This window comes from Falco rusticolus, chromosome Z (assembly GCF_015220075.1).
Source record: "Falco rusticolus isolate bFalRus1 chromosome Z, bFalRus1.pri, whole genome shotgun sequence".
Taxonomy (NCBI): Eukaryota; Metazoa; Chordata; class Aves; order Falconiformes; family Falconidae; genus Falco; species Falco rusticolus.
This window is the reverse complement of record NC_051210.1, coordinates 39,711,986-39,734,929: the sequence shown is the minus strand read 5'-3', so window position 1 is coordinate 39,734,929 and position 22,944 is coordinate 39,711,986. Positions and strand designations below refer to the sequence as shown.

The following is a 22,944-nucleotide window of genomic DNA, read 5'->3' as shown; positions in this document are numbered from 1 at the left end:
AACTCATTTCAGCCAGTAGTTTGGTAACTGCAATTCAGTTATTGTTAAATTGTTTGTAATCTCTGTGTGTGTGTGTTTAGGCCAGAAGCAAGCATCTAAGCAAGGAGTACAGCAAGGATTCAATCACGGAGGAGCACAGGTGAAACAAAACAAACCTGAATGGAGACCATCTTTCAGGGAATACCATTCCTATGGAACAGAGAGAGATGCAGAATTTTTAATGGAAAGGTAGGTATCATACAGGGAGAAGTAAGGTGCCTTGCAGAGGATCTGCATGGAAGTGGGAAGGGAAAGACTTAACCTTCTTAAAACAGATCTAGTAGCAAGGTACGACTCAAAGGCATGGCTGCATTATTACCATGTAGATTTGTTGTGAGATGACTTCATTCATGCCTGTTGGAGCTGTAATTTCAGCTTCCCTGCAGACAGGTTCGGAGTGGTTTTGTTAAATGTTAGAAACAAAAGGTGAAACTGGAAAGTGTAAACATCTGAAAACATAACCTTTAGTCTGCAGCATAAATGTTCTTTTCTGAGCTTGTGTACCAAGCTTTGCAGAATGCGGTGCAACTTCCAAGTTGAATGAATTTTACTGTTCAAACTGAAAATATACCTTTGTCTTACTGTTTACCGCTTGGGTGAATGTGTATCAATTTTGCTTGCTTTGTAAGTACTAGAAAATTCCACCTAAGATGATAGCACTTGAGAATGTGGATGTTCTTACTTTACATCACAATAGTTGGTATTTTACAAGTTCCCTGAGATTTTTAGCAGCTGCATGTAAATCTGGGTTTAGCGAGTGGAGCTGTTGTCTGATAAAGTTGCTGAAGATTTGACAGTTTTATATGCTTTATTTAACTTCTGTGATGTCTTCAGTGTTATCAATAAGCAGCTGAACTTTCTATTCCTGTTGTCTGTAATAATTCCCTCTGCATTCAGTTTATGTCCATTTTTAATGACAAAGCTGACACAAGTGCTCTGCAGAGATGCACTCTAAAAATTGTACACTAGCTCTCATGTACTGATGTCTCTCGCAGCTGCACAAATACAACCACGTGAACTTTTTTCTTGTTAACTGTTCCATAGAAACAAAATCTGACTAGAAACTTTGTTTTTAGACAAATCAAAAGGTCAGACTGTGAAAGGCCAATAAGAGGTTGTGGCAGAGGAAGAGGTGGAATGCAAGGTAGAGGAAGAGGTGGCAGAATAAGCAGATGTTTCGATGGCTTTGACCAAAGAGGAAGACTGGAACTTGAAAGGCAAAGTGGGAATGGCAAAGTGTAAGTGTTCTCTGTTCTGCTTCTTACTTGATATACAAGTAAACAGCACCACAGTAGTGTCTCTAAGTATTCTGTTCCCTTCTTCTGTAGCCAAGTTGGCTGGGAAAAAGTCAGCACTGGTTTTAGTTTGAGGTCCGAACAAAAAAAAAGCTCTTAAACTCACAGAACCCTATTTCTCTCTAGAAGAATGAAAGCAGATGACAAAAAAAGTGGAGGTGAAGCTTGCAACTGGGGAACAGTTAAAAATGATACAAGGTACAACATAAACTTTTGCCCACCATAGATCATAATTTTCCATGGCCTACCTTAGATCATCACTTCTCCTTCATCAGTTTCATGTCCATTTTGAGTTTTATAAGCCTTGCTTTCTGTTAATTGTTGTGATTAATGTAGTTTTATCGTTTTCTGAACTTGTCTCCTTCATGTTTGTGAGATTAAATTGTAGCAAAGGCATGGTGATGTTTCTTCAGTTAAGACTGTCAAAACTTTTTGACTGGGGCCAAATTGCCTTTTAACTGAAAAAAGTTATGACTCTTCTCAATAGCTGAGAAGTGGAACTCTGGCATTTAATGGCGTTCTACAAAATGCTGATTAAAAGATTGAAACTCTGTTGGTGGGCCTAAAGTCCGGTGGTTTTTTTCTCAAGTTTTATGAGTAATTTCTAAATGTCAAGGCTGTAATATAGTTCACAGTGGAGGTATTATTTAGCTGACTCTATCACTGAAATACATTTTAAAGCACACAGGAGGATCAGTAACAGAATGTGATGACTTACTAATGGTCAGTTAGATTTTTAAAAAAATTGGGAATTTTCAGTTCGGTTCTTTCTCCTACTGGTTTCTGTCCAGATTTGCAAAAAACTCACCAGAAATGTAGAGTTTTATCTATTCTTTGCATCTAGCAGTAAGCTACTTTTACCAGTAGCTTTTTTTCCTCACATACATCTAGAACTCTTTAATGGAAGGCTGATAAAAGGGCAGAGAAAAGACAGCACTTTGAACTTACAGCAAATATCTTTGGCCACATATACATTCATTCACAAAATTGTTTAAAAAATAAAATCTAATTTTATAATAATAAAAAATTAAATTTAATTTATTCGATTAATTATTTAATTATTCACTCAATTTTAAAAAATCTATAATTATAAGATTTTATTTTTGAAACTTAGATCATGGGTTCAGGCAATCTGGCTGAAAGGTTGAAAAATACAGCCTTGATGGGTAATAATTCTAGGGCTTGATATTCCTAGTTCTTCTGAAAGATTGTACTTAACTTCTATCTCTTCTGTAATATTTCATACTAAAAGGATCAGTTGGATACTCTGGCTTTTCAAAACAAAGGATCAACTAGGTTAACATAGTTCTGAGTGGATAGCACAAAACTAGATGACCAAAAGCACAAAACTAGCTTCTGTAGAATGTCAGGGCACTATGTGTGAACTTCATAAAGTATGAGAAATTTAAGATCCCTTATATTTATTCTCACTTGATAAGTTTGATTTTTAGTTCAGTAACACCAGAACTTGTGATATAAACATGAAACATCAATGCTTTCTTGTGATGTTGTGCATGTGGTAGAAGTGACACATTAAGTTGGAGTTGTCTAAACAATTCTCTAAAAGCCTGTTTGTGCCTTAATTGTGCTTAGTGGTGCATTGAAGCTAGAAGGTGTTAATTTTAAATATGTATGCCTACCAGTGGAATAAAAGCAAGTGTGCCAGGGCTCTCATTTGACAGTGAACTACTGTCCATGTTACAGAAAATACAAACTTGGAGTATGGAATTTACCATTTTAATAGTTTAAAAGAAACAAAAAGGTGAACCCAAACATTAGTGATACACTGTAATCAAGTACTGATTTTTAGTATTCATGATCAAATTATTTTTTCACAATGCATACTTTTAACTTTTTTGATTAAAAGTACATAGAATTCATATTTTCCTAACAATTCTCATTCTGGTAGTTGTTCAACTAGTCATTTAGTAGATCTACTTTCTGCTTATAATCCTAGAGTTTTTCTCCTCTATTTTTTCCCTTCCCAAGCTGGAAACAAATAATGTATCTATCTGCAAGGTTTTTTTCCAATGTGACCCTTGAAGACTTTGTGGTTTTTTTGTTTATTGTTTTAGTGGGATGGAACAGACTTCTGTGGAAGAGACTGCAGAAACAGCTCAGCAGCCAGGGGCATCTGAAGGACAGCATCTAAACAAGTATAGTCTAACTAAAATATTTTCTTTCTAAATGCAAAGAAAACAATTGGATGTTACCGATATACTTGTTTTGAGAGACACACTTGAAATGTAAACTGTGAGGTTTTGCTAGCGCACATATTTAAAAATAGAAAAGTATTGCCTATGTTTGTGAGTCAAGAAAATGCATCCCTATATTCTGACTAAAGCTTGGTTTATACAGCTGCAGATGGCTTTTAATTGCCCAGTAATGCTTATACCTAAGATTTGGTGATAACTTAAGGCGGAGCTCCACATTCTCTGTTACCTTTTTAATTTTGCTGATTTATAAAAACTACCCTGCTTTTTGAAGTTCTCAGAGAAAAAAAGTATTCAAGGTGCCTATGCAATCTTACAAACACATCTAAAATACACTAAGATAAAATTCTCTACATCAGTATTTGTCAATCACTAGCACAAGGCACTTGTCATTTACTTATGCAGGGCCCCTGCAGAACTTGAAAAACTTGCTGGAAATGGTCTTGCATTAGAAGTAGGGAAATGGAGAGAGAAATCTGCCTCTTGTTTTCTGGCTTTCATTCTGATCAGTGTCCAATAAGAATTTACTTTGCAGCAAATAAACACTGACTTAAGAAAAAGTAACTGATGATCTTGTCCAAGTAAGAAACTTTAAAGAATAAACAAACAGCATATGGTGAATATATCCTAGTGAGTGAAAGGTCAGTGCAATATGTCAGTCTTGTCTGTTGCTGTGAAGCCTTTTTTACCTAATGATGCAGCTCCAGTTGCTAGTGGCCTTGGTTCATTTCTTAATTATAAAGCTGACTGGACTACAAAACCAGTTTTTTATGTTCAGGTTGTATAATCATGTAAGACGTTGAGTTGGTATAGCTTTGATTCTCTTAATTTTAAACTGGCTTTTAATTTATAGCTAGAGGTGTATATACATGGGGAGATCTGTCTCTGAAATTGAATGACTATGATTTGATTTCCAGAAAACTGTTTCGAGACTAACATTAGATGGGCAGTGTAGATAAACTGTCAGAAATGCACTGTATTAGCTGAATATGAGAAGAGTTATTCAGCTTTTTTTTGTCAACTACTGGTACCTTTACTTGTTTCAGTCTTGTATTTGTTTCTACTCCAATTCAAGCTCTTCGTAGATATGTCCTGACCTGGAACACAAGGCATGAGAAGTATGTGTAGTGGAAAAGGCATCTGACAGAATCTGCTAGTTATCTTTAATTCTTTTTCCTTTCTCAGAAATCACTAGGTATTTGGTCACACTGTGAACCTTTCTGGAGATTTTACTCCTCTTCATGTTTGTTTTTTTTTTTTTAAAGCTTCATTTAGGAATAGTCCGCTGAAATCCATGAGATTAAAAAATACCAGTAACCTACTGTTGTGGTTTAACCCTGGCCAGCAGCTAAGCACCATGCAGCCACTCGCTCGCTCACCACCCCCACAGTGAGATGGGGGAGAAGATCAGAAGAGTAGAAGTTAGAAAACTCATGGGTTGAAATAGAGACAATTTAATAGGTAAAACAAAAGCTGCACATGCAAGCAAAGCAAAAAAGGAATTTGTTCACCACTTGCCATTGACAGGCAGGTGCTCAGCCATCTCCAGGAGCTTGAGCTCCATCACATGTAATGGTTACTTGAGAAGAGAAATGCCATCATTCTGAATGTTCCCCACTTCTTTCTTCTTCCCCCAGCTTATATACTCAGCATGATGTCAAATGGTATGGAATATCCCTTTGGCCAGTTTGGGTCACCTGCCCTGGCTGTGTCCCCTCCCAATGTCCCATGCCCCTCTAGTTCTCTGGCTAGCAGGGCCTGAGAAATGGAAAAGTCCTGGACTTAGTATAAACATCGCCCAGCAACAACTAAAACCATCTGTGTGCCATCAACATTGTTCTCACACCAAATCCAAAACACAGCACTGCACCAGCTACTGAGGAGAAAATTAACTATCCCAGTGGAAAGCAGGATGCCTACAAGTACAAAATTCTGCATTGTGTACTCTTTTCACTGCAGTAAATATTGTCATGAAGACTTACAAATCTGTATAGAAAATACGGATTACTTATACCTCATTGCTCTTACCTTTGGGGGTAGTATGAGCTTGGTGAGTCTATGTATTTTAAAATAGAGGAGGAGACAATATTACCTAGATAATTGGTGATGGTTGCATGGCATACACCCTAATAAGGCAGAATTATTTTTGTTATTCTTTTAATATTTAAAAGCAGAAAGTGGCAGGGTGTGGTTTTCAGGCTTCAGCATGTATTTTAAGGTCTGAAATGCTTAGGTTGCCCCTCTCTCCAGAGCTGCTGTCTTCTGGCAGGTAACACTCCAGCAAAAAATTCTAGCTAGCCTGCCTTCTGCTTTTGCTACAGCCTCAGTATTAAGGGTGTAGGGGTGTGTGTTTGCTTAAGCTACTGCTAGGATTTTTCTCATTTTGACTCTTAAATGAAACAACTCCAAGGAAGCAATTTATTTTCTGCTGCTTTATTGCAGTTGTGTGCTTGTATTGAGGAAGAGATGGAAGACTTGGGTTTGCTTCTTTGCTCATTCTCTTTCCTGTTGTAACTGTTTCCATTTAAAAGAAAAAAAATACGATGGGGAGGTATGGTACAGCTTTCTGGTGTGGTACTGGCTAATTTCTATGCAACTTTTGAAAGACTTCTCTGGGCTTCTGTAACTTAGGGGTTCTTGCCTTCAGGACTATGTCCCCATTGCTGTTCTTGAATTTCCATTTGCAAAGTACTGCAGGACAGGAGTTTCTTTAATACTTTAATATAAAGTTTAATACTTTAATATAAATTATTTCTTTCCATATCTTCAAATTTCCTTGTTTATCAACAATATCCATTTCTGTTTATAGCATCCCAAACTGCATGCTAATAATTGAGGGGTTTTTGATGCAAGTTGTAATAATAAAATATAAAAGTAGTACAGTGCTATAAGTTTTCCTCACAGCTGCTTACTGTTGAACTTGTCTTTATGGTCTGGACACATAACATGCCTGTGTTCACTGGTAATTCAAATGAGTAGGTTTTTCTTATTATTATGACACATAACGTAATCAATTCCTATGAAAGGTATTTGCAAAGTTAGTATTTATACTGTAGAGATTTCATCACATATAACTTCACCAAAAAGGAAGTCCTGTATTCTGGTCATTTAATAGGAAGTTTTCAAAATTTTGTCTTAAAGTCTGCTAAGCTATTTACCTCTTTTGTTTGGTTTTGTTTGGTGGGTTTGTTTTAATAGTGGCTTAAAGCTACCCATAGACCAGGCCAGATCTCTGTAAGTATTTGATTCAGTGTTTTTCTTCTACAGTTCACTTGTAGAGTTGTTGCTTGGTTCTTACCTTGTTTACATTTTGCCATAATTAGTTTTAATGCTCTTTTAAATTATGTTTAATAGGAAAGATTCACGTAATTGATTTCTTGATAAATGCTGGATAAAAATTTGGTTTGTGCAGCTGAGTAATACAAAAATGATTGGGAAAAAAACCTTGCTACCATTATTTTTGGTGATATCACAGCGTGATCAGAGTTGGAAGGGACCTCTGGAGATCATCTAGTCCACCCCCCCTCTAAAGCAGGTTCACCTAGAACAGGTTGCTCAGAATCATGCCCAGGCAAGTTTTGAATGTCTGCAGAGGAGACTGCACAACCTCTCTGGGCAGCCTGTGCCAGTGCTCTGTCACCCTCAAAGAAGTTGTTCCTCATGTTCAGATGGAACTGCATGTGTTGCAGTTTGTGCCTGTTGGCCTTTGTCTTTTCACTGGGCACCACTGAAAAGAGTCTGGTCCCATCCTCATGACACTCACTTTTAAGATCTTTGTATGCATTGATATTGGTATGATCCCCTCTCGGTCTTCCCCAGGCTGCACAGGCCCAGCTCTCTCGGCCTTCCCTCGTGAGGGAGATGCTCCAGCCCCCTCACCCCCTTGGCAGCCCCCCGCTGGCCCCTCTCCAGTCGCTCCCTGTCTCTCCTGAACTGGGGAGCCCAGCGCTGGGCACAGCACTCCAGGTGCGGCCTCAGCAGGGCAGAGCAGAGGGGCAGGACACCCCCCGCACCCGCTGGCCACGCTCCTCCTGATGCAGCCCGCGCTGGCAGCGGCCTTCTTGCCCACCAGGGCACACTGCTGGCCCACGGGCCACTCGGTGTCCTCCAGGCCTCCCAGGCCCTTCCCCGCAGAGCTGCCTGCCAGCAGGTCAGCCCCAGCCTGTGCTGGTGCGTGGGGTCGCTCCCCCCCGGCGCAGGACCCTACCCCTGCCTTTGCTGAGCTTCATGACGCCCCCACTGCCCAGCCTGCCCGGGCCCCGCCGAACGGCAGCGCAGCCCCCGGGGTATCAGCCGCCCTCCCAGCGCTGTACCACCAGCAAACTCGCTGCGGGCACGCTCTGCCCCTTCACCCAGGGCGCTGGGGGGTGGGCTGAGCAGGACGGGACCCGGTGCTGAGCCCCGGGGCACAGCGCTGGCTGCGGGCCCCCAGCTGGGCTGCGCCGCTGGTCACAGCCCTCTGGGCTCTGCCATCAGCCAGGTCTCAGCCCACCTCCCTGCCCACGCGCCCAGCCCACCCGGCCTGCGCTCACCTGGGGCGGCTGTGGGAGACAGGGTTGAAAGCCTTGCTGAGTCAAGGTAGTCAACATCCACCACTGTCCTCTCATCTACCCAGCCAGTCATTCCATCATAGAAAGCTATCAGGTTGGTCAGGCATGATTTCCCCTTGGCAAATCCATGTTAACTACTCCTGATAACCTTCTTTTCCTCCACATGCTTAGAGATGAGCTCCAGGATGAGCTGTTCCCTCACCTTCCAAGGGTGGGGGTGAAGCTGACTGGCCTGTAGTTGCCTGGGTCCTCCTTCTTGCTCCTTTTGAAGACTGGAGTGACATTGGCTCTCCTCCAGTCCTCAGGCATCTCTCCTGGCCTCCATGACCTTTCAAAGATGATGGAGAGTGGCTTAGTAATAACATCTGCCAGCTCCCTCGGCAACTGGGGGACATCCCATCAGGGCCCGTGGATTTATGGATGTCAGGTTTGCCTAAATTGTCTCTAATGTGTTCCTTCTTGACCAAGGGGAACTTTTCCTTTCTCCATACTTCGTCTCTTGCCTCCAGGGTCTGGGAAACCAGCGGGCTGGCCTTGGCAGTAAAGGCTGAAGCAAAGGCGGCATTCAGTAACGCCACTTTCTCTGTGTCCTTTGTCACCAGGGCACCCACCTCATTCAGCAGTGGGCCCATGTTTTCCCTAATCATCCTTTTGCTACTGATGTACTTGAAGAAGCCCTTCTTGTTGTCCTTGACATCCTTTGTCAGATTTAATTCCAAACCAACCTTAGCCTTCCTCATTGCCTCCTGCATGTTCTGACAACATCTCTATATTCCTCCTAGGTGGCCTGTCCTTTTTTCCACATTCCATAAACTTCTTTCTGTTTGAGTTTTGCCAGAATCCCCTTGCTCATCCATGCAGGCCTCCTGCCCCCTTTGCTTGATTTCTTACTCATAGGGATCCACCTGTCTTGAGCTTGGAGGAAATGATGTTTGAATAAAAGCCAGCTCTCTTGGACTGCCTACCTTCCAGAGCCCTAACCCATGGGATTTCCCCATGATGGTCCTTGAAGAGACCAAATTTACTTCTCCTCAAGTCCAGGGTTGAAATCCTACTTGTTGCCCTGCTTCCTCCATGTGGGATCCTGAACTCCACCGTTTCATGGTAGCTGCAGCTCAGGCTGCCCCAAGTCTTCACATCCCCAACTGGTTCTTCTTTGCGAGTACAAGGTCCAGGGGTACACCTCCCCTCATTGGCTCCTCCACCACCTGTGTCAAAAAGTTATCATCAGTGCTATGCAGGAACCAGCTGGACTGTGTGAGCCTGGCTGTGTGCCTTTCCAACAGATATCAGAGTGGTTGAAATTCCCCATGAGAACCATAGCCTGTGACTGTGAGGCTATCTCCAGTTGTCTGTAGAACACCTCATTGACTTCCTGACCAGGTGGCCTGTAGCAAACACCCACAACAGTGTCACCCATGTTGGCCTGTCTCTTAATCTTTACTCGTAAGCTCTCAACTAATTTTTTATCCACTCCTAGGTGAGCTTGATACATGCCAGTTGCTCACTCAATTAAGGAGCAGCTCTACCACCTCTCCTTGCTGGCCTGTCTTTCCTAAGAAGTACGTGGCCATCCATGACAGCATTCCAGTCATGCCGGCTATCCCACCACGTCTCTGTAATAGCAATGAGGTCATGGCCCTGTGACCACACACAGATCTCTAATTCTTCCTCTTTATTCCCCATGCTGTGTGCGTTGGTGTGCGGGCATTTCAGAGAGGTAATGGAGCATATAAGTTCCCCAGCAAGGGTGCGAGTGGAACCACCATAGCCCTGCAACCCTTGAGGTGGTTGGCCTTCCAATACTCATCATGGGAAGCAGCTAAGGAACAGGTATCACTGCTTTGGTTGGCCTGGCTTATTCCCCAGTTGGATGCGATGGTGTGAGCATTGCCACTTTAGACCCCTCCTCCTGAGTCCCTCAGTTTAAAGCCTGCCTCACCAAGCTGGCCAGTCTGCTGCCAGACTCCCTTGCCTCTTCTAGGCAGATGGGTCCCATCCGTCCCTAATGGGCTATAGTCAAAGAATGTCCCATTGCCATATGAAAATAATTGGCCAGATAACAGCTGAATGCCATTCTTTTCTATTTCTGTATGCTAATGTGTTCATGTAGGGCAGTTCCTGCAAGAAAGGTAAACAAAGCATAGCTAGAGGGTTATGGTGATCCACTGAAAACACTGAAGCAGTAAAGGAACCATTACTGAAAGCTTGCATTTGGTGTTTGGTATGTACTTGCACACTGAATGCAGTTTGTTCACCACAGAGGCTGTGCTTACGTGTCCGACAATATTGTTTTTTTGATCAGGCAACAGCTTGATTGTTGGTGTGCCAAGGAACTTACTAACTTGATTATTGAAAATACACACCAAGCAGTTAATAAAAATGTATAGAGTTAGAAGGTAGAAAGTAATGCATAGAGTGTACTTTCATGCAGGCTTGGTGCAAATGCAGGTCCTGCAAATAACCTGCTGCAATCAAGCCCCTGTCCAAAATGTGGTTCCTGTTGCTTTGTTTCACTAAAGAGAGGTGTTTCCTCTTGGGGGTCTCGGCATCCTAAACTGGATTTGTACTGCTAATAACGTAACAGCTAAAACTATCTTTTGGAGTAAAATCAAATCTTACTTTGCAGTTGAAAAAACAAACATTTGCAGTGTAAATCCACCAGTATTTCCTTTAGTACAGGTGCATAGTTGTTTTTGAGAGATGTGTACTTTCCAAAGCAATACCTGTGATTGCTTGAGTGGTCAATTTGCTGTGTAGTGAGACGTCCTCATGTTGTCATATGATCATTGGAATGTAGATCTGAAAGGGGTCTTGCTCACCCAAGGCATGACCAACCATACCTGTGCTGCTTCTCATAGCTGTCTAGTTAATTTTAATGGCCTGCTCTGATAAGCAATTTCATTGTCCCTTGATGGTCTTTCCAAGACTTTGAAAACAGAAATACTGTTTGCGTGTTTTGTTTTGTTTTCCTGAGTGTCTTGCCTTAACATCATGGATATGCAAAATGTTCTGTCTTTTTTAGTATTATGTATGTTTCTTCCTCAGCAGCTCTTTAAAGGCTTCCCATGTAGATTGTGTATTTTAGACCTCATATCTGTCTTGCAATTCTATTCGGGGTTTTCTACCTGTTCCCACCCAGAAGACATTACTCAGTTGAGACCTACCCTACCAGCAGTGACATCTGTTCCAAACAAAACTGTTCATGTGTCTCCTTGTAACAGTATGGTGTTGCAGTTAAAATCAGCTGGACCAGGTTACCTGCAATACTCTTGGATAGTTTGCGGGACTGGAGTCTCTGCTTCAGAATTTCTGCCTTGCTAGTGGTTCTTTCTGTGTTTGGGTGGCAGGTACTTTTGCTTGAGAGTACGTATTTCTGCTTGTCCTTGAGACTTCCTGGTGGTGGTTCTTTTGGTTGATTGTTTTCAAATCGCTTAGGTGGTTCCTTTAGCATCTCGTACCACTGGTCAGTCCTTCAGTATTCTTGAACACTTGCTCTGTTGTCCTTTTCTTTTGCAAGCTTTGTGCCATAGAAAAGGCAGTAAATGTAGTATGTATTATGCCGTGGATAACTGCACAGAGGTGGCCCTAAAAGCTCCAGTCAGATGCTTGTTTTTCTGTGGAAGAAGGCAGAAAGGGTTCCTGAAGTGTCTGGGAGTAATCCCTGCTGGTTTTCCTGTAGCTCATGGTATTTGACTTGCTTCTGCAGCAATTATGGTGATGAAGCGAGTTGTGATCCTTGCATGCAATGCTACTTAATAGGGAATAGCTTTCTGCAAATATCATTAAAAGGCACACCTGTAGTATACTCATAATAGCTGCTGGTCCTGGGCAAATCAGTCTTGGTCATCCTCAGAAAAGTGGCAGAAGAGTAGTCAAGCAGTCATGAGTGCAGAAGACTTTTTAGTTTTATGTATCTTGTCTTATGAATACAGATATAAAGCCTTGGACTTCTGTCTTTACAGTTCAAAAATATGCAAGGTAGACTCCAACATACTCAATGTTTTCCTTGAACATATCATCATTATTGCAGTTTGTGACAAATCAAAACTGGCGTAGGATTAATCTGGTTTTGCCAGGTGATAGTCTCCTTGTGTACTACTACATCTGACAAAAGAAATCAAAGAAGCATCTTGTGAAATTAACAAAGGAAGTGTTAATAATTACCTAGAAGATCCCATGGTGTGATCGTCCTGTCTTTTTGATGACTGAAAGCTGCACTGAAACATGTCGTCCTGTGGTACAAGTCAATAAAACCATGCAACTGGTGTTTTAAAACTGCTGGGTATGCTTTTTTTTTTTTCTGTGGCTATATTTGCTACAACTAGATCCACTATTAAACAGTAGAGTTGAGAATATGTGAGATCAAAAGACAGGCTGGCTTTCTCTAGAACCCAAAGTGCTTGAATTTACAATGGGACTGGATAAATACCAGAACTTACTACAGGAGGCTGGAGAGAGCGTTTGTTCATATGACTAATTTCAAATAGGCCATAAGTACATTTTCCAACTTACATTAATGTAAAGCTCAAACATCAAGTTACTGTGGGAGTAAGTGAAATTGAGGATAGTAATTTGATGAGAAACATTCAAAATGTTTTGTTTAGTATCCTTACTTTAGAGGTTAGTGTTCTTGTTCATCCTGGCATGTTGCAAGCTAATGGTTTTTACTTTACAACTATAAACCTTTAGAGTTGCTGAAGGAGAGCCAATGGAAGAAGTAGTTCAAGAAATGACGTTAGATGAGTGGAAAAAGCTTCAGCAGCAGAATCGACCAAAGCCTGAATTCAACATCCGGAAGCCAGAATCCACTGTTCCTTCCAAAGCAGTGGTGATTCACAAGTCAAAATATAGAGATGATGTAAGCATTGCCTCAGGAATTCTGTAAACTCTGCTTTATGCTCAGGGTTAGGAAACTGTCTCTATATTCTTTTTCTACTAGTTTTAGTATAATCTAAACAGACTAGAAATCAGTATCTAAACTTTGTTACTGTAATGACATATGTGCCCCAAAACTTGCTTTAAATTTACCATCTTTTCATTTTCTTCTCTCAGATCGTCACCGCTGTTTTGTATGCAAATACATAACATATCAAGTTGTTCAACCTTATTACTCAGTCTTAGCAATATAAAAATCATGTCCTTGCTGCTGCCACCTGTGTAGATCTGTGGTAATGCTGCTAGAGAAACAGTTTACTAAACACTTCTTATCCTAACTTTGAATCTTGTTTAGCTTACTTGCAGTATACACTTGCATATATATATTGAACTCAGGTTTTGGCATCTGTTAATCTGGATGCTCAGTGTCCCATTTCTCATCTGTGCTGGATCCCAGCTTCCATTGTGTGCTTGGAATACAAGATTTTAAAAAAATTTTTTTTTTTTCCAGTTTTAGGGTCCTGCTTCTTAGAAGTAACTCTGGAGAGCTTGTTCTGTAGTAATGTGCTTTCCCCCCACCTCTTTTCCCTAAGTGTTATTCCACGATATTACTGAGATTGACATTTCAGGGAAAACTTCTAGTTTATTGATATGATTGGGGAGAGAGGGGAAGCTTCTTTCACAGATTCTTGCTTACTTAGGGTTCAGGTTTTGGGAATCTTAGTCAGTCATGACAGAATTGTGATCCTTAAAGTCTGCATGCTTGTTTGAATACACATATTATTCTTTGTCTAGTTATACTATTAACATCAAAGCTGGCAGCTTTTTTCAGCCTTAATCGCTTTAGGTCACTGAGCGCTTCCATGACAGACACTAATACTGAAGTGGCCTGCGTCCTTTTTAGCATGACTTTTTGTGGTCACAGTTGCTATTATCCCCTCTTCCTTCTCTGAGGGAGAGGGTGGCAGGAGTGAGGAGAATATCTTTCACAAGCTCTGAATAGAATGCAAGTGTATGAAGAGTGCATGCAAGTTTCTGTTCTTTTTGCCCGTAAAGTTTCTTGGCTGGCAGTATCAAGGGACCTTGTCAAAATGAACATAGAATAGGAGGTACAGGAGCTGCGTTAACATGGAAAGTCAAATCCCTGTATTAGGGATTATTAATCATTTAAATAAATGATTCATCATTGTATGGGATGAGTTTGCATATATTTTATTATGACTACAGTGCGCATTAAAATTATGATGGAAAATAGTCTTACATCCACTAGCTAGACTAGGAATACACAGAGTTAAAATGAGCAGTAACCTCATAGTTGCAAATAGATTGGTTAGTAGCCAAATACTGTGCTTTACTATGGCCTTTTAACCATTACTTGAAGGTAATTATAGGAGTAAGTAGATTCAGCCTGATTCTCTAGTCCCTTAAAACCTTGTAGATGATATTTCTGGAAAACCTCTTCAGTGTTACAGAGCTGGTACAGAGGATTTTGTTGCCAGGACTCTCTGAGCCAGCAAAGAACTACCCCAGGCATCTGGGAAGCTGCAAATGCCTCGCCTCTGTTAAAACCCTGTGCAAGTTAAGGCCTTTCTTCTGTTCCAGCTGTCATCCTGATTTCTCTGCTGCTTAGTCTGTAATACAAATGTGCGTGTGTAACATATCATGGAGGGGAGATGGTTGTACATGGAAGCTATAGACTTTAACCACTTCTTCTTTTTAGTTGCAAAAAGGCAACTTTGAAGATGATTCTCATGTCTTTCGAAGACCAGTGAATGACATAACATCTCAGCTGGATATTAATTTCGGGAGTCTTCCTCGCCCTGGCCATGGATTAAGAGGAGCACGAGGTGATCGTGTTTATGGCAGACAACTTGAGGAGTCAGGACCTCAACCAAACGTAGGAGTAATGGTTTTTATAATTTTTTTTTTATAAAAAATTATATTTTTATAAATAAAATTTTATTTATAAAAATTTATATATAAGAATATAAAAGTTTGCTTGGGTTTTTTTTCTTTTTGGTGGTTGGTGTGTGTGTCCTGCCCACTTTTGTGTGGAATTACTGATTTCTGTAGTGACAGGCTTGTTTCTAATTTCTACCTTATAGTATGTTGGCCTGGTTATTTTGTGTTCTTGAACCATCATGTCACTTAAAATTAAATATCAGTTCAGGCTTACGACTCTCAACACATAAATTTCAAAAGTTCTGGTTAGTAGTTGCTATAAAGGTAACTAAAGGAAAGGATGCAATCAAGATTTGTTTCTGCAATTAATTTTGTTATAAATTGGGAAGTAATTAAAATTACTAAAGACTTGTATCACTTAGAAAGAATTTCAGTATACTATAGTAATAGTACTTTGATTATTGAGAGTGCGATCAGTAAATCTGGGATCCTACAGATGAAAACAGAATCCTACAGCATCCTGCAGAGTGATAAAAGTATTCAATATAACCATTAAAGAAAGTCCACTGAACTTTTTCTCTTAAAAAAAAAAAAAAAGCGCATTTGTATACTGAAAAATGACATCTTTATTCTTCAGACTGAAGGTCTCAGCTTTCTTCTCTCTAGTATGAGTAAAATAAGGTTGGGGAACTTACAGAAGTGATTTGATGCATTTGTTTCATCTGAATGAAGAAGGCTCTTTAAAATAACAGAACACAGTTTAAAACTACGATCCAATATGTGCAGTAGGCTTAGAATGTAGAGAGATAATAATGCTGCTTCTAAAAACAGACAGCACTTTGGGTGAGATGGCTTTACTTTTTTTCTTCGCTTTAGTGCTGCAGAACTTGGGAACTTCTAGTCCTTCCCAGACAGGAGATCAGCATTATAAACATGGTCACACTGAAGAATTTATAATAGTTGTAACTTCTGAGATGAATGCTTAGCATTTCTGTGACAGTGATGGACGCAAAGCATTTAACTTGAATAGCAGAGTGAACACTTTTCAGGGTAAAATACATATACATAACTGTCAGATGCTTTTGAAATGGATTCATTTTTATAAAGCTACCTTTCTTACTTTATAGGTGCAACTTGTTGCTCCAAATCCTGATGATCCTGAGGATTTTCCAGCTTTAGCGTGAAGAATCGTCATGAATGGTGGTATCTCAAAGTAGATTTGGTGTAGCTGTGAAGAGCCCAGCTTTATGCTGGTGTGGATTAAGTCTGCTTTGACTGGAAAAGCTGTTGGAGTGGTTGGTGTGGAACGATTGCATTCTTCTGTTAATGGGGTTGGTTTCTGGACACACTGGGGGACTGGGATCCTGTCACAGGTTGCGGTGTCTGCCTTCATTTGTGAGAACTGTATGAAGGCTTACAATACTTCACTACAAGGCTTCAAATGAAGTTCAAGAGTACAGTGTTTAAAAATGTGTATATAGAGATTGTTATCAAGTTCTTCATGACACCATGGTGAAATGTAACCTTGTACAACATGGTCTGCGATTGGAACTTGATTTCACTGTACCTTTGAAAGCTGCTTTCCCAGTTTCTTTGGGTGAAGCGTGCATTTCACAGTCACAAGTTCTTTGGAGTCTGGCAAATAAAGGAAGTGCTTACTGGTTTGGGTTTGATGTATTATTTTCACAAGTCAGAGTAGCAGATTGAAGCTTTTGCTATTTGGATGTTATCTGGAAAACAAAACCAAAAAACCTACCAAACAACCTAAACATCAGACCTTACCCAAAACAGTGAACATCTCTGAACAGAAGTGATCTTTAAAATTAAGGCAGCACAGATGCTTTTAATTGATAGCTAACCATAAATCTTGCTTCAGTAGCAAGATACATTCTGCAACTACTTTGAAAACATAGTAAAGTAAGAATTTTGAGCAAAAGCCTGTATGTATATAAGGATATATACATACAGACAGAACTAAACTGTGAAGGAAGCTTTTATTTCTGGCAGGAGCAAGTACAAACTAAAAAGTTTCATTCCTTACCAAGAAGTTTGTATCATATAGGGGATGAGGTAGGATGTCCTTTCCTTGCAGCTTTAACATGACTTCCTTGAGGCAGGTACCCTAACTTGTTCCCTGTCAAAGGGGACACTCAGAGCCATTCATGGGGGATCTGAGAGAAACAAGGAAATGGTGCCAGAAATGAGAGGACAACCACAATGGACATTTTGGAAGTAGCTGTTAGCCTTAAAGGAGTCTACAAATGCCTGCTCAGCTTGAAGTCATTCTTTCAGTTTACTGGGAAAGCAGATTAATATAAGCCTTTCTGTTTTTCCCTGTTCTCTGCCTCACTTTGTTTTCTATCACTCTCTTTCTAAGCACTCTCCTTTGAGAGCAGATAGTGGATGAGACTTAAAGAAAAAAAACTGTTTTGGTTTGAAGTAAGCTCGAGGAGTATTCAGAATCTTAAAGTAACTTATCTCAGTGGTAAGGCTTTACACAAGTAGGATATTATCACCCAGGGAGGACTACTGACTTTTCTACATGCTCCAAACAGATGGTCTGCAAAGTAGTGCTGCTCAAAGGACTTTTCTTACATTGTTAAATTACTTATATGAAAATTTGCTATAACATGAGATTTTGGATTCCACAAGGAGCTCATTTTAGCGGCATAGAGATACGCTGACAATCCACGGTAGAAAGAATGTGCAAAAGCAAGGGAAGCGTTGGTGTTAGAGAAACCTATGCTGCTGCTTTCTGAACTGGATGAAATAACATAAATGACTTTTTCACCTTGTAGGAGTGTTATCCTAGGTCTGGGTTCTTCACCTGGCATGCAAGAGCCAATCCACACACACAGAGCAGAGCAATTCGTTTATTGCATGTTTATTGCACAGAGATGGGTGCTGGGTGGTAAATCCACAAAGCTAGCACACTCTTAACACATGGTAAAACACTTTATACACTTTGAACAATTGTTTAAAACTATGTTTAGTTGCACTTAATTCTCACTGGTTTGTAAGAGCCTTGTCTCCATTTGAAGGTACAGTATTCAGGTACACAGTTCTATGGGGAGGGGGCTTTGTTTGTAGGAGGCTTTCTTTGCTCGAGGGTGGATCTTTTACTATGCTAATTAGGATAGTTCATACATAGTTTCAGTAATTTTCTGTTCAGTCTCATTAACCATTTGGTTCTCCTTGAGCTTAGCTTGACATACTGGTGGTATCTATTGATTCCCCAAGGCCATGTCTTATTAACTATCTGTAAGGGTTGATGAACATCCTCTGTTTTTCAAATTCTTTCTTGTCTTTCATTATAGATATTTACAAATATATATTTTTATAAAAGTAAATAATTCTTGTATCAGGAGCAAGCTGCTACTTGAAATCACTGCAGCTGCTGCTGCTCTTGTAATAGGTGTTTGGGTGTTTCTGCCAAAAATGGCAATTTCGTGATTGTGGAACAGAAGTTATTTTGTCTGTGGGAGTCTTCAAATTTTTGGGTTTTTTTTCCCTTCCTGTTCACCTTATCCCACCAAACAGGGAAGAATGTGTCTAAATTTATGTTTTTGCTTGCAGGTGTGAGTGTATATATAGGTGTGGAGAGCTTCTTTGCAAGGCTTACCTCTCTTTTCCATTGTCTTTTAAGGGTGTAGCTTCTTCTTTTACTAACACCTCTTTTTGCTAAGGAAAGCAGTGAAATACTTAAAAGCAACCCTTCCACTAAAAATTTGAAACCTTGTTATGCTACTGAGCTGAATCTGGTGTAATGCAGTTGGTTCGGTTCTGACTGTTCTCTGGGAAGGCTGAAAAGATTGTTTTATTTTTCAGTCTGGTGCCTGATGCTGCAAAGATCCTATTTACTCCTCTAACTTCTTTTCAGACTATCAGACTTCAGTATGGCTTAAGGATATATACATACAGAGAATCAATTATTAATTGTAAGTGGTGACAGTGACCCAATTCCTTTGCCTAGCTGTGAAAAGGTAACTTACTAAAACCCAGTCATCTGTCGTATTTAAGGTACCAAAATAGCTGTATCTGTTAAGCACGTTTGCTGCTTAACAAAGCACTCCTGGTCTAGCTTTACTCCTTCACGTAAAGCAAATGGAAGCAGGTATACATATATACACAAACACTAGTAAACCATGGCATGCATCTTAGGAGGAGATTAAATTGTGTTGCAGATCTTAGTCATGTTACTCTCTAATGCACTACTACAAGGTACTCTACTGTATAGTATTACTGTAGCGAGTGGCCTAGGAAAACTACTGTATTTCAGCTTTGAGTTTTAGATTAATATAAATCTCATTAAGTTTGCAAAAAGAAGAATTCACTTTTCTCTACAACTGCCATTTATATATGGTAGTGTTGATAACTGTGGTCCACTTGAATCATATGTAGTGCTGTAGTAGAGTTTATTACTATGAAAGTGCTTTTAAAGGGAAGAGGAGAGGAATGTCTGTGCTTAACATAAGAATACTGAAGGATAACTAAACAGACTGAGAAGTAAAAAGCCCTGGTGAAAAACTTTAGTTCATGGATACAAGTATTAGGCAATTGAGCCCATGGGAGGTGAGCTTTCAGCTCTGGTTACGCTTGTTCATGTGAAAACAGCGCTGGGAGGGTATGAGCAGCCTTTGGGCCCAGACCGCAAATCTGCAGCCCTAGTACATCTATGTCATTATGATTATTCTTACATAATTCTCACTCCATCTTTTTTTCCTTCAGAGGTGTCTCAGGCACATGTGCACCTACACACACATCCACATAAAAATACATATATACACACATATATATGTAGTGTTGAAAGTAATGTAACACTGACTCATTTTCAGTGGATCAACAATTGAATGTGAAACAGGGTTATATTTGCAAAAAAGTACATTTCAGTCACTGAATAACAGGTGTGGAGTTAGAGCTTTTCTTTTTCAGTAACATACGCTGGGCAAATGCTGAACAGTTTGTGCTTGGAAAGGGAAAACCTTCATTGGAAGAAGTAAGAACTGTTACACTTTGGCTCTATTAGAATTTAATATGAAATATATTGGATCTTCAGCTGCAAACAAATGCCTTTTTGAAGATGTGATGCAACAAGTGTCGCTGGGTCTTCAGAGCAGTGTTTGCAGTTAATTGCAGTGTTATGTTTAAGACTAAGCTAGCACCTACTGAATTGAATAAAGTTTTTGCACTCCCTGTCTGAGTAGCTAGTGTGAATATCCATATTCTGTGTTTTGTTGTCTCTACAATGTTTTACAGCTACTAAGAGGACTCCATAAGCTGCTGCCTGCTTTTAGCAATGGTAGTTCCTGTCTATGTTTGCACTGTATTCAACAAAAGATACTGTTTTGCATAATGTAATTGAATTAGCAGGATAGTTTTGCCAAAACGTAAAAATAGCAGCAACGAGGTAGGATTTATTCTCCTCTGACAAGTAAGTTGACATACTATAATCCAGGAATTCTGAGCTTGTTACTGGCTTGGTTATATTTCTGTTACTTACGGATTGAATGCTGTTTTCAGGTTTCCTTGGCTCTAGCAAAGGCTCTGGAGCTTGGAAGCTATTGTGGGAAAAGTAAAGCCTAGTAACGTTTTGAATGAAGAGTCCAGTGAAATGAAAGAAGACCGTAGGCTAGAAAAGGTCTGATCAGTGGGAGGAAAGGAAGGAACCCAAACAAACCAACATTAAGTAATAGCTCACTTTGAGACATGATGTTGGCATTGGAAGAGTTCTCTAGAAGCATGACACCAGGGTACATGTCAACTGTTGCGAGTACTGAGTAGAGTTTCAGTCATGGGAGCATGACATTTCAGGAGGAACAGCGAAAGATTAATCTGGTAATGGCAGAACTGAAACTTGGGAAGAAACACAAATGGGTCTGGAGAAAGTCTGTGTTTGAAGGAGGGGTAATGAGGTGGCTGACTTCTGCTGAGTAGAAAACCAAGGGACTACCAAGTCGCCTTAAGAGAATGGCATCAAAGCACTGATGGAGGTAAAAGCAAGCTCACAATGGTGAGAAACGGTCTGCTTCAGCATGTGCGTAGTGCCCATCTTCCTGCTATTGGCAGCAATCACTTTGCATTTTCTTGCACTACTAACAGCTGCTGCCAAGGGTCATCTCCTGTCTGCTCCCTGTCAAGGAGTTTGGGATTTTACCATTTTATCCTGTTTGTGGCATAACTGGTCTGCAGCAACTGACACAGTTGGAAGAGCAGGGAGTCAGAGGTGCCAGTGACACCAAACTGCTTTTTATCTGCTGCTGCGCAGCAGGGCCAGCGCATGCTGGGCTGAGGGATGAAAAACAAGCATTTGCTGCTTGGCCCTTTTGTTTTGCCACATATTCTTTAGCCACCCTGTGGACTGGGACAGTCTCATAGCAAGGACATGGTCAAGGAGCGGAGCTGTTTAAAGGACAGACTTTCTAGATGCCCTCTAGTCCCTCTTGTCACAGACCAGCACTTGGACCAGGTTCTTGGAGAGACCCTGTGGATGGAAGGTGTTATGCTTAATACCAGATTTACTTACTTGAAGATGGTTGATGTCACACATTTCTGATTTAGAGTGATATAAAGTATAATGACACACACAAATGTAAGCTGTACTTTGCAAAATATAGCAATTGCAGTACATGTTGCAATTGCAATACATCGTTCAATCACAGTACCAGTGTGATTCCCATTACTGGACCCTATGATAATCCTGTCACCCCGAAGGGTGTCCCCAGTCCCTGACAACAAACAGGAGGGTTGATGCCAGCTCACACCCACTGTTCTGTTCAAAATGCTTTTGGCAGTTGCCTGGTGCTTATACTCTGTATATTCACTCTCCCCATGCTGCTCTGTCCAGTTCAGGGACATCTTCACTCTCTCCAAAGCACTTGGGCAGAAACATTTACACCACCAGCTGATCCACTCAGCTGTTGATAATCATCTAAAACAAAGGCCACCCTCTAGTCCTCTGTGTTGAGATAAAGTCATCTGCTTGGCAACTGCTGTGGTCCACCACAGCCTGCATCACTCCCTGAGCTTCACAAGCACATCACCCTTGCCCATCTCCTCTCAGCCTTATTCTGTTTTGGGGCTTACTAGTCAGTTACACCCAAGTGAAACCAACAGACAAAACACAACTGCAAGAGAAAGCAAGCATATCTCTCTCAAAATACTTGTAGTTAGGTTTAAAACATGTATTTTAACACCAGCTTTGAGTATTTCTAAACAGCGCATCCATTTGGCTACAGTGTATTTTTATCCACTCCTACACATGCTATGTAGAAATTGTAACGCGAAGGAGGCTAAAATAGAGCCAAATCAAACTTACTCAAATTCTATCCAGGTTATTCTCACAGTGCACACACTTGCAAATGGATTTGACCTGGGCCACCGCTCCGGCTGTTCTCTGAAGGATTTTTTTTTTAGTCCTCTGCCCTCTCCTGCCCAGTGCCAGTACTCCTTAAATCACTAATGGTATCACAGGGCTTAACTGTTTTCGTCCAGACATCACATGCATAAACCAATGTTTTCACAGACAAAACCCTCACTTTTCAGCAGGGAGTTAGGTTGTCAGGAAAATGTCATTTCAACATTAATGTAATTTTAGAAAGGATCACCTTACAACAGATGAACATGGATTTTCTAACTATAAAAATGTATCTTTTGAACAAGAAAGTTTACTTGTCAAACAGTCTCTGCTTCAGGTGTGCAAATTCTGCATTTTCTAATGTAGGTAAGGTAAGGGTGATCAGAAGTATTTGAGTTGGTCAATACTTTTTGCTGTTGTTTTGTTATTTGTAAGTCTAAACTAGACCACCATCAACTCTTACACAAAAAGAAGTGTTTCTGAAAATTTATTTTTACTTTTGAGAAACCTTCACTTTCACAGTAAGTACCAAATTAGATTGTATTTAATATGATGCTCATTTCCGAAAATGAGTACTGTATGATCATAAAGAAAGGACACAAATTAACTAAACCCCATTGTTCTATCTTCTCCAAGTTTTTTTACTGGGTAACAGTATCCCAACAATTTAAATACTACTGTTTTCCAAAGTGAGTCCCCTGAAATGCAGAGCC

At 40.4% G+C, this 22,944-nt stretch overlaps 1 protein-coding gene across 4 annotated transcripts in view; it reads left to right on the top strand.

The window, feature by feature from the left end:
- HABP4 (hyaluronan binding protein 4) overlaps positions 1-20,087 on the top strand; it is a 30,032-nt gene extending 9,945 nt beyond the window's left edge. Inside the window, exons 2-8 of one of the 4 annotated variants that reach the window (XM_037372909.1) lie at positions 81-228; positions 1,116-1,277; positions 1,461-1,532; positions 3,410-3,490; positions 12,790-12,958; positions 14,696-14,872; positions 16,005-20,087. In XM_037372909.1, coding sequence (XP_037228806.1) covers positions 81-228; positions 1,116-1,277; positions 1,461-1,532; positions 3,410-3,490; positions 12,790-12,958; positions 14,696-14,872; positions 16,005-16,061 — 866 coding nt within the window. In that variant the 3' untranslated portion in view covers positions 16,062-20,087. Of the gene's footprint in view, positions 1-80; positions 229-1,115; positions 1,278-1,460; positions 1,533-3,409; positions 3,491-12,789; positions 12,959-14,695; positions 14,879-16,004 lie in introns of all 4 variants that reach the window. The other 3 variants (XM_037372908.1, XM_037372910.1, XM_037372911.1) reach the window with 3 other exon arrangements.
- The last annotated feature ends 2,857 nt before the right edge of the window (positions 20,088-22,944 follow it).